This window comes from Cryptotermes secundus, unplaced genomic scaffold, assembly GCF_002891405.2.
Source record: "Cryptotermes secundus unplaced genomic scaffold, Csec_1.0 scaffold602, whole genome shotgun sequence".
Lineage (NCBI taxonomy): Eukaryota > Metazoa > Arthropoda > Insecta > Blattodea > Kalotermitidae > Cryptotermes > Cryptotermes secundus.
In genome coordinates this window covers 531583-543197 of record NW_019739219.1, presented here as the reverse complement: position 1 = coordinate 543197, position 11615 = coordinate 531583, and the positions used below count along the sequence as shown (strand labels likewise).

General features: G+C 36.4%; 1 protein-coding gene across 1 annotated transcript in view; it reads right to left on the bottom strand.

Moving 5' to 3' along the window:
* Positions 1-9478, bottom strand: part of LOC111871732 (trypsin 5G1) — a 27902-nt gene extending 18424 nt beyond the window's left edge. Inside the window, exons 1-4 of the mRNA XM_033754372.1 lie at positions 8221-9478; positions 4996-5093; positions 3219-3307; positions 908-1049 (exon numbers count right to left, since the gene is read on the bottom strand). Coding sequence (XP_033610263.1) covers positions 908-1049; positions 3219-3307; positions 4996-5093; positions 8221-8269 — 378 coding nt within the window. The 5' untranslated portion in view covers positions 8270-9478. The remainder of the gene's footprint in view (positions 1-907; positions 1050-3218; positions 3308-4995; positions 5094-8220) is intronic.
* Positions 9479-11615: the final 2137 nt, after the last annotated feature.

Here is an 11615-nt window from a genome sequence, read left to right as displayed (position 1 = left end):
GGTATGATTTGATCCATTCATTAGCTTTGCCAGTTATTCCATAGAAATTTAATTTCGATAGTAAGATATCATGATTAACACAATCGAAAGCTTTTGCTAGATCACAGAAAATCCCTCCCACAATTAATCTGTCATTGAGAGCACTTAAAATATCGTTAGTTAGTTCATAGGTTGCTTTTTCTGTTGTTAGGTCTTTCCTAAATCCAAATTGCTCTTTGACTAATATGTTGTTAGAATTTAAGTGTTCAAGTAGTCTATTATACATAACTTTTTCAAAGACTTTTGAGAATGAAGTCGATATGGATATTGAGTATGAGTATGTTATTCCTGCCTTCACATAATGGGTGGTATAAGGGTGATGCTTTTTAAATGAATGGCTCATTTTATTTGAATGAAACTGAAATATTGGGTTTGAGGTTCTCACAGCAGTGGCTATGAAAAGTACTGTCTCTTGGTTATTAATGCCATTTATTTTGGAGAGAATCTGATGTTTCGAAGGAATATATATCTCCATCTTCAGGCTCAAAGAGTATGCCAAGCAGGAAACCGCCAGAAGCAGGCAAACCATGCATAGAATATCTAGTCTGATAGAGACCAGTCCAAGCCTAAAAGGGACTGTGAGGGACCAAATGGAAAAGTGGCCATTGCCCGTAAGGGGATGGTGGTTCACTGAGAGAAAAGGCACAAGGATATGATTAAAAGTACAAGTAATTTTTTAATATTCAACTTTGAAAATATTTTTTATATAATAAATCAATTGAACTGAATCTTTTGGAACACATATTTGGTACATTCTACGTAATTTATGTAATTTGTATTCAGATCAGAGAGGCTATTAATTTTTATCATTTGTTGAAACTGTATTTTTCCACCAATGTATACACTGTTTATGAAGTGAAACATCTACCTTTAGAACAGCGATATCATTGTACCAGTAGGCTTCATTTATATAGTCCTCATGATAAGCCCACTCGACAACTCTGTGCACAGTACCTCCTTCATAGTTAGCATTGGATCCTGCACGGACACTGTAATCGCCAACGAGGTTCCTGCAGAAGGTTTCAGGTTCTCTTTCAGAGCAGACAGACAGACAGACAGACAGACAGACAGTATAAATTCTTAGATTCTAAAGGGTTCTGACGATGGTAGATGATACACAGAATTAGTGGGGTTTTGGACTTTTTCCATCGTCCAGAATATTAGGTAATAGAGGACATGACGATTCGGAAACTGGATCTTTTTCCATCTTCAGGTGAGAAAGGAAGACACCTACTCAGTTGGGCCCCTTATAAAGAGCTAATCTCAATCACCGATTGAAGATGGAAACAGATCCAGTTTCCGAATTGTCATGTCCTCTGTTACCTAAAATTCCGGATGATGGAAAAAGCCCAAAACCCCAGTAATTCTGAGTATAAATTCTTATACAAAAATATGCACAAACATACACCAAACAGGAGTGTAAATATTTACTCCAATTTGAAACATCCTCCCCCCTCCCTCTCGTTTCTTAAAAAGTTACATATCTAACTTAGCTTTGTATCCATTGATTTCATGTACTTTACACATCTATAAATGGGGAATGAACCAGAAGAACACAAAGATACACAATTATATCAACATCCACATCTTCCATTTATAATAACATATACACACAATTTAAACTAAAATCTACAATCACATAGTTGCCCCCCCTTAAAATGAACAAAACAGGACACTACAACCACCATGTAGGCTACTATTTTATATACATTTTATTACTATATATGCATTTTATACAATTTTAATAATTCTATAACATTGCAAATTTATTTTTGTATATTCACCTCTAACACGTACACAACTTTTAATTTATGACGTTGAAAAATAGAACAATTTTCATCACATAATTCAGCACAAATGTAGTATATTTATTGTCTTTATTCATACACACCCGATGATGGTCAAAAGAGACCGAAACATGTAGTGTGTTTTATATAATAAACTGATTGAGTAATGGTTTTCATTTGATCTGAGGCATTTTATTATACAGTAATCAAAACGTTGTTGTGTGGCAGCACTAAAACTTTAGTAATATTTAGCGTTGAAAGTATAGTACACTGCAAAAGGCCTAAGTTGTGTCTTATATTTTGTTAAATATACTCCACAATTAAAAAGGTTTCAAATAAAAGGTGTATTTCTTAACGAGATCTTTGACATATATGCCTTTTTTCAATGAGAAGCCATTTTGAGAAATTATGAAATGCAATTTGAGATTGATGAAAATTAGAGATAGTATAGAATAGAAGCTGCGAATATATTGAATAAGCAGTCGCGGACAGCCGACAGAGGGTGGTCCTCCAGCTTTGGGATTGGGCATGGGGCTAACAACTCCTCACAGTAAAAAATCATTATGTTATGAAAATGAACACAGAGCCTCGGACCTGGATGGATTCCTTGGATAAACAACCTAAGCTAATGAATTAGAGAGATAGGATGGGATGGTATGGATGGGATAGATCTGGCTCAGGATAGGGACCAGTTAAGGGCACTTGTGAACACAGTAATGAACCTTTGGGTTCCATAAAATGCTGGGAAATTCTTGAGTAGCTGCTGAATTGGCAGCTCCTCCAGAAGGGCTCAGCTCCATGAGTAAGTAAGTAGGTAAGTAAGCAGTCACAACATAGTGATGGGAGTGAATAGTGTTGCTTCATTCAGGGCACCGAAATCCAATGTGGTGTTAGAAAAATAAGCAACTTTTGTAAGGTCATGTAAAACAAAAATATAGCACTTCCAATAAATCTATATTTAGCTTTTGGTTTGATGGTAGTAACTAATGAACTAAAAGTGCTAAGCATGTAACATTATCTGTGGAGGCAGTGTTGCAAACATCCTTACAAATTCTGTATCCTATATTGTATATATTAACTGTCACAAACATGGAGATGCTGTAAAACTTTGAGTTTATATCAGACAAGGTCTGTGTATTGGGAATCCATCATAATGGGAATTATGTACAGGAACACTTCACAAAATTGTGTAAGTTTGTTATTTTAATTTAGGGTGCTTGTTAGCAGACACATTGAAGCCTCTGAAAGAATGTTCATCTCATGTTGCTGTTATTCATTGTCTCCTACTGATGTTTCCATCAGGATAGGTTTTCATGTGACAAAGCCTTCCATTTTTCAGTATCTCCCAATAAGATCATTTGCACACTCTTTCTCTTATATTGTTTTACATACCCAAAGATACAGTGAGCAGCTGTAAGGATGTACTCTGTTGACAGAAGCGTAGCTCCACAATAATGTCTGCCAGCATACTGTAACGACACCTGGAAATGTGATACATAGTTCATGATAGTTAACTTCTTCAGCGTTATGATCAGAAATATGTTATCAAATTAGTGCTTTAGCATTATTTCTGCTTGAAGAAAAAACACTAAATGAAAATTCTATGCAGTATCTGTACAGTAGTTACATAACATTTTATATTTTTATATCCTGCAGATCACACAATTAATTCTACATTCTGTGGAATGGGTTCTTGGTTACCTTTTTTTCAGGAAGTTTAATTTTGAAAATATTTCTTTAGTAAATATTACTTAATCCTCATGTATCTTATCAGATATTCACACCTACTTTTACCAGAATCATAGTCAAGTGGCTAGCACACCTACACCTATTTTTTTTTTGGGGGGGGGAGATTAGTTCAAATCTCAGCTTGGAAATCAGCTGTCCTTGCTGGATTTGTATGGGGTCCCCAGTCCCTCCAGGCATGTGCTTGTGTAATGCCTCAAATTATGCCATGACTGCTTCCTTCTACATCCATTCCAATTTGTTATTCACAAATCGTTTATCTTTTCATGCTGTGTTGTTTGAGCTCCTGAGAGCATCAGTAAATAAACCATAAATAAATTAATAAAATACTACTTTAGGTATTAAGCGTCAAGCCATGTAAATTTCTGGGGTGTAAATGATAACTAGCATGATTAGTAACAGCATCTTGAAATTTTGTATGGTAATAGATTTTCAAAAAACTTCTGTCAAGACAGTTGTGTTCTACAATTCAAAATAATGTGGCAAGAAAGTGAAATGTATGCTAGTTTATGCCATGATGGCACAACTGATGAACCATCGCGATAAATCTGTCGTTTCTATCAAAATACGTTTAAAGCAATGGATGTCTGTTTTATTAGAAAGTATATACAGAAGTGTATCACAAAATTCGGTAATTGATTATAATTCTGAAGAAAGCAGTCTTCTGGGATTTGGCACCATGTATATGTGGTGTTAACCGACGTTTCGGAGGAACGTATCGCCTCCATCTTCAGGGTAGAAGGAAAAATATAATAAATCCGCAAGTGAAGAGACCTTGAGAACCGGTAACAGCAGTCTGCTTTTACCGGTTCTCATGGTCTCTTCGCTTGCGGATTTATTATATTTTTCCTTCTACCCTGAAGATGGAGGCGATACGTTCCTCCGAAACGTCGGTTAACACCACATATACATGGTGCCAAATCCCAGAAGACTGCTTTCTTCATAGTCACTGCCGTGAAAGCCTCAAATCTTACAATTATAATTCTTGTTACCCTCGTGATATAAACTGAAAGATTTGAAGGAAATGAAGTACTCTAAGCCCCTTACACAACTTCGTGTCTCTGTCAAGTTTTTAAAAATATGTATATTAGATTCCCTCTGATGTTTACATTAAGCAGAAGTAAATCATAAATAAATAAATAAAATGTGTATATTAGATTAAATTCCGTAAAACCAGATATCACTGAAAACTGTTATCACGTAACTACCAATAAATACTAATGGAATGACAAGTAAACTAAATCATTAAATCTCCTGAAACCACATAATAAAAGAAGTAAGAATAATAGCATGAGTGAAGAATATTTTATGCTGTCATGTTTCTAAACAATGTCTTTCACATATCTAATGTAGTGAACATACAAACTATTATGAGCCATTCACAGTTCTTGTAACATTGTGCTAAATTTATACTGATACTCACCTGAAATGGGAACTCTCCGTCTTCAGCCTTCTCACCATTTACAATTTTCAAATTTCGGGCCAGATCTACAAAGACTCCCTGTATTTTACTGTGGGCCCCTGCGGCAAGATAAGATTAAGTTTATTACAGTATTCACATATTTTGTTCTGTTCATATTGGAATTATGAAATTAGTTGTGCAGCTGTTGATCATGGAGCAGCTGTCAAATAACCGGACTGATATTTTTCTGACTCCATGTGGCCTTGGCAACAGCGAGCGGGGTAACATATTAGCCTGTCCTCTCCTCTCCATCAACCCTGCTACTTCCAAGGCCATACAGCCAACAGTGTGGTAGCAGCCTTTGTTTGAAGTGGACCATGTATCTGAGCTCCGTCGGAATTATGTTAAGTGTTGAAGTAGAGCAACATGTCAATGTGAAATTCCTCGCAAAATTTAGAAAATCCGCTACAGAAAGATACAGTTTGTTGATGGAAGTTTATGGTGATGCATGTCTGTCTCGCACTCATGTTTTTGAGTGGTTCAAAAGGTTTAAAGGGAGAAGGAGAGATATCGAAGACGATCTGCGTCCCAGTCGGTCTTGCATATCAGCAACAGATGCTAACATTGAAAAAGTCCGTGAAATTGTTCAAAAAAATTGTTGCCTGAGAATTCGAGCAGTTGCTGAATTAGCTAACATTGATAGAGAAAGTGTCCAACAGAGTTTATATGAACATTTTAATATGAAAAAAGTGTGCTCAAAGATGGTGCCAAGAATCCTCACTCCTGAGCAAAGGGAACTTGAATGAACATTTGTGCTGACACCCTTCAAAACATTGAAAATGATCCAAACTTTTTAGGAAATGTAATAACTTGCGATTAATCATGGTTTTTTTTTTAAGTATGACCTGGAAACTAAACTCCTACCCATGTGTTGGAAGAATCCCAGGTCACCTAGAAAATGAAAGCACGGAAGAGCGAGCCAAATTTAAAAGCAATGATGATTGTTTTTTTCGATATCTGAGGGATTGTTCATATTGATTGGGTGCCTGAAGGTCAGACCGTTAATCAGGTCTACTATAAGGAGGTTTTGACAATCCTTTGTTAATGGGTGAGAGGAAGAAGACCTGAAATGTGAGAAGAAGGGCTCATGGATTCTTCACCATGACAATGCGCCAGCACACAACGCACTGCCTGTCAAGATGTTTCTGGTGAAGCTCAAGATCCCCATGTTGGAACATCTGCCCTACTCACCTGACCTAGCCCCATGTTACTTTTTTTTTGTTTCCAAAGATCAAGTCTGCATGAAAAGGAACATGTTTTCAATCCGTAGATGCAGTGAAGGGAAAGGTGATGGAGGTACTGAAGAAGCTATCAGGAAAGGACCTGCAGCATTGCTTCCAACAGTGGAGCTGTGGAGGGGTCGGGGAGGGGACCACTTTGAAGGTTGTGTGATTAGTTGAATAACAGATTTTAGAGCATCAGTTCGGTTATTTTATAGCTGCTTCACATATTTTCTGCTGAAGAAATTCCTTTTAAGCATCTGGAAGACCTACTATAGCAAGCACAATTTCATAATTCTTAAGGAAGATGAAACATATGTTGCCCAGGGAAGAGGTGGAAGGAATTGTTTCACAGGCCTTGGAATGCAATTTTGCCCCATCCCTGTTAAAGCAATATTTGCACAGTGTTGCATAACATTAAAGCACAGTAATGACTTTCCTCTGTCTAGCTGTCTATATCAGTGTTTCCCAGTTTAATTTGACCATGGAACTTGTCACATTTGGAACGTTTTTACAAAACCCATAATAGAAAGATAAAGATAAAGATATCCCTATAACAGGCCATGAAGGCCCATAGGTTTGTGAGACGTCAAGGTTTCCACATTTTCTCTAGACAGTCGGCTTACAGGTGACGGTAAGTTGTCAGCCTTACACACCCGCTGCCCTTTAGCCCCCATGAAGATTCCTGGTATTCATTTCCATTAGAGGCTGAGTCAACCCCAGGACCATAGTGCACCTGGAAGGATTAAGTCAATTGAAAAAATCCACCTCAGTGGGACTTGAACCCAAGATCTTCTGGCTTGTAGCATAGTGCCTCAACCAACTATGCTACTGCATCCCCCTTATGGAACCCCTAATAAAATTCTTATATATGAAGCTAAAAGTAGTACCACAAATGAGTAATGATAATTATAAGTAAATGTTAAAAAATGATATGAGATTACACCTAATTGTACATATTTAAAAACATATCACATTCCATGTATATGAAATATAAAGTGTAAAAACTAGTATGCCACATATATGCAATTTTCAATGTGAAGAATGGTTTCTCTTTCTTTTGTTCTTTACAAATTATTTTATGAAGAAAGCCATCTACTGGTATGTGGCTCCATGTAGATATTATGTTAACCGACGTTTCGGAGGAACGTATCGCCTCCATCTTCAGGGTAGAAGAAAAAGAAAGAAAATCCACAAGCAAGGAACAGATTTTCTTTCTTTTTCTTCTACTCTGAAGATGGAGGCGATACGTTCCTTTGAAATGTTTTTAACACAATATCTACTCGGCGCCACATCCCAGAAGATTGCTTTCTTCATAGTCACTGCTGTGAAAACCTCAAATCTTAAATTCTTTTTGTGTTTGGCTTGATATTGAAAATTTGAATTCTTAAATCTGGCACTGCATGTAATCTGTTTGTCATGTTTTTATATTGTAATGTGATTTTCTCATATAACCCTTATTTTCACTTCTTAGCCCTCAAGGGTTCTGGGGAAACACCAGTCTACATGTTTCATCACCAAATAAATCAGTTGATTTTGATGAAATTTAATGTTGGCGGGATTGACAGTAGAAATCACTGGCAGACGTTACTTTGATTTGTATTAAGATCATGATCTTCTGACATGTGGTACCATACAGTTTAATAGATTCGTACCAACGTTTTGGAGGAACATGCTGCCTCCTATTCAAAGCAGAAAATGTAGACAATTTCTTCCATAACATTGCTACCTATCTACCAAATTACACAGCATTAAATCCCACAAGACCACAATCTTAATATTCACTGCTGTGAGAACATCATGTAGCATGTAAACATCTGTGTTTTTGTCGTGTAATCCCTACTTTACGTGAACCACGCTTATCAGTTTCCTTAAAAATGGCTTGTTATACAAACATTTATTACATTAAATAAAATATAGGGCTCATTGAGATCTATTGTTTTGTTAGATAAATATTCAGACTTACCCAGACACCCAAGCACGAGTGTGGAAAAAACTGCAAGAAAAAGCTTCATATTGCTAGTCTGAGAAGCAAAGACACTTAACAGATACTTATATGTAATGTGAATAAGATAAAATCTAGCTTTGAATTAGGCACTTGACTTCATGACATCAAAAATTATCAAGGCAATCAAATTATCGGATTCCAGTGATAACCATTTTTCTTGAAATGATAAACTGTCTGCCAAAAGGCTGAAGTTATATTGATGAACTTTTTATTTCAATAAATACAACAGGATTTTCAATAACATTCCCATACAAACTCTTTTTCCTAGTATGAGTTAAATTACTGTGAAAGAAGGTGCATAATATGACATATTTAATATCTATTTTACTGTTATGATTTTTAAATATCACCTTTCTTATCAAAATACATATTTCAATATGGCTGATGATGTGGCTCATATTTAAATGCAGTATCTCCCAAATACAAGTCTAGAGCTGCACCACTTCTGGTACCCCAGTCTGTTCAGGGTCATCAGGTAATCACCATTTAACAAATAAACCAAGAAACTGACTCCACAGGGCTGAGTCTTCAGAAGGCAGCAGTTGCTCAGCTACTCAAGAAATTTCATGCATTTCTTGGAGACTAAAGAATTGGTACCATGTTGACACAAGCCTGCCATAATGTATCCAGTCAATGCCCTCCCATCCTGTCTCTTTAAGATCCACTTTAATATCCTCCCATCTAAGTCTTGGTCCTTCTTATGGCATCCTTCCTACAGATTTTCCCACCAGAGCTCTGTGGGGACTTCCCTACATGCCATGCTCATCTCATCCTTGATTTAATCAATGTAATAATATTTGGCAAAGAGTAGAAATTATGTAGCTCCTCCTTATTGAATTTTATCCAACCTCCTTTCACTTCATTACACCCACGTCCAAATATTCTCCTCAGGATTATGTTCTCAAACACCCTCAGTTGCTTTTCTTCCTTTAACATGGAAAGCACCAAGCCTAATACCCATACACAACTGCAGGAAAAATTGTGACTCAGTTACCTAGACCTGTGAGCAGCAAAGCAAGGTTTTATACATTTGGCTTTTACTTCCTTGGTGATTCTGGGACAGCCGGTGCATAGAGTCACATTTATGATCTCCTGAAAATTTGTGACACGGTGCTAAAAGTTTACTTTATCTCACTTGGAGAATGTATTGTGCTGTTTCAGCAATTTTATTTGGCAAACCAGACAGAAATATAGCTGTCAGACTTCTGTATGAAATATTTATTATAAAACTGGTTATTATTATTATTATTATTATTATTATTATTATTGTCACATGCAATTATCCAGTTTTAGTCTGAACCATTTGAATGTGAATGCTAATCCATACTGATTCAAAACTCATTATATTTAAATCATAAACATGCCTATAAATTATGCATGAAAGATTGGTTTTATGTATTAACAATTACCAACATGAAGACAGTCTGAAACTTTGAGGTTCTATTACACAAAGTTAATGTAGAGGGAATGTATGCCATTGGAAATTACGCACAAAAAGCATTTGAAACACATGTAGGTGTTCAGTGTACATGTAATACATTCTCGTTTGGCTTTCCTGTGTTCAGTATGTTTTACATAAATAACTGACCTGAAATTCTAGATGTAAACATGAAATTATTGCTGTGACTTCCAGATCTTCCCATGCAGTATTACAGCTCATAAATTATGTATGGGCATGCAGTAGCATAGTTGGTTGAGGCATTATGGTACAAGCTGGAAGGTCATGGATTTCATTCTTGTTAAGGTCATTGGATTTTTTCAATTGATCTAATCATTCCAGCCACACTATGGCCATGGAGTCAACTCAGCCTCTAACAGAAATGAGTACCAAGAATCTTCTTGGGGGTAAAGGGTTGCAGACAGATAAGGCTGACAACCTCACCACCATATGTGAGCGTATTGTCTAGAAAATGTGGGAGCCTCGACGTATCACAACCCGATCAGCTTCCATGGCCTCTTACAGGAATAACTTTACCTTTTTATCTACATGTATACCTTACAAATTGTGTTTATGAAGCCACAGACATTCCTAAATATAAAAGTGTGGCAATTGTAATTATCTAAAACACTGCAAATGTTACATTTAATAGGTTACCTGATGTGATTCTGAATGTCTGGGACTTAGGTTTGTGACTTTATAAAGAACATAATCCAGTCATAGTGTGTAATGACAATACACTTCTACTGTCCACATTTTCATAGTGTCTCTGGTTGCATAGTTCAGGTCCTTAATTGTACCTGGTTTATGAGTAAGTGTCCATCAAATTCCTTCATATAAAATATTTGTGCACGTGATTGAGAAATAGTAAACATGTAATAAACCTGTGGGAGTTGCCTGCATGTACTGTTATCTTGTTTTACTTCTTTTTTTATTGTCTTAGTAGATTAGAGAAGTTAATGCCCAATTGACCTTGAAAGTCCCCTTTCCAGCATCTTGGTATTCCAATAAGTATTTTACCTGCAGGGTTATCATTCTTCCTTTTATCTCCCACTCTATCTATATTGTTTTTATCTGGCAAATAAATGGATTAATCAAGGCCTGAAGCAATAAATCCTAGTACAGATGCATTAAATACATGAGAAATAATCAATCATGGGTGATAGATATAAGATATAGTTTGGAAAAACCAGAATGTTTCTGTTTTATTTTAAGCTACTTTACTAAAACGAACAAAGCAATTTAAGACAGCTGTGTCTTTGATTTCTCCACTGTTAAAAAAACTCACTGAGTGACATCTGTGATACTGTATGCAGTTACTATGCTGCCTGACCATGGTGCTCATGGTTTCATCCATCTGTGGCTTTCGAACTAGAAAGTAGGCTGATAAGTAATTGAAGTGAGCATAGATTTACCATGATGAAATAATCTAATCATAGCTTATCACATATGTAATGTCTTTTAGGAGTCAGCATGACAACATATGTGGGTCAGCAGCCCCTTCTGTAACTGAGGACTTGATGCATTGTTTATAAGGAACCAACTGCTAAGAGCGCAGAAGGGTTTCAGGTTCAAACCTAACCATTGCTGTTAATGTCAAAATAAAAGAAGATAATTATTCATTATAATACAAGGTTTTTACTGGAAAGAGCTCTGTGCAAGACCTACATGTAGATATGAGAATAACATCAGAGAAATAGGATTTGGGCTGGATTCCATTGGCTCTTTACAGGACCCAGTGGTGGGGCCGTTTGTATGCATAACAATGAATAAAAGAGTATGTCTTGACCCTAAGAGCCAGTTTGCATATTGACATGAAATATGTTTCGGATGAAGTGTCCAATATAACTGTGGTGTAACTTATCACGTTCCGTCAGTTCTAATTCTTACAAGAGGCTGATGGAGATTATTTTGC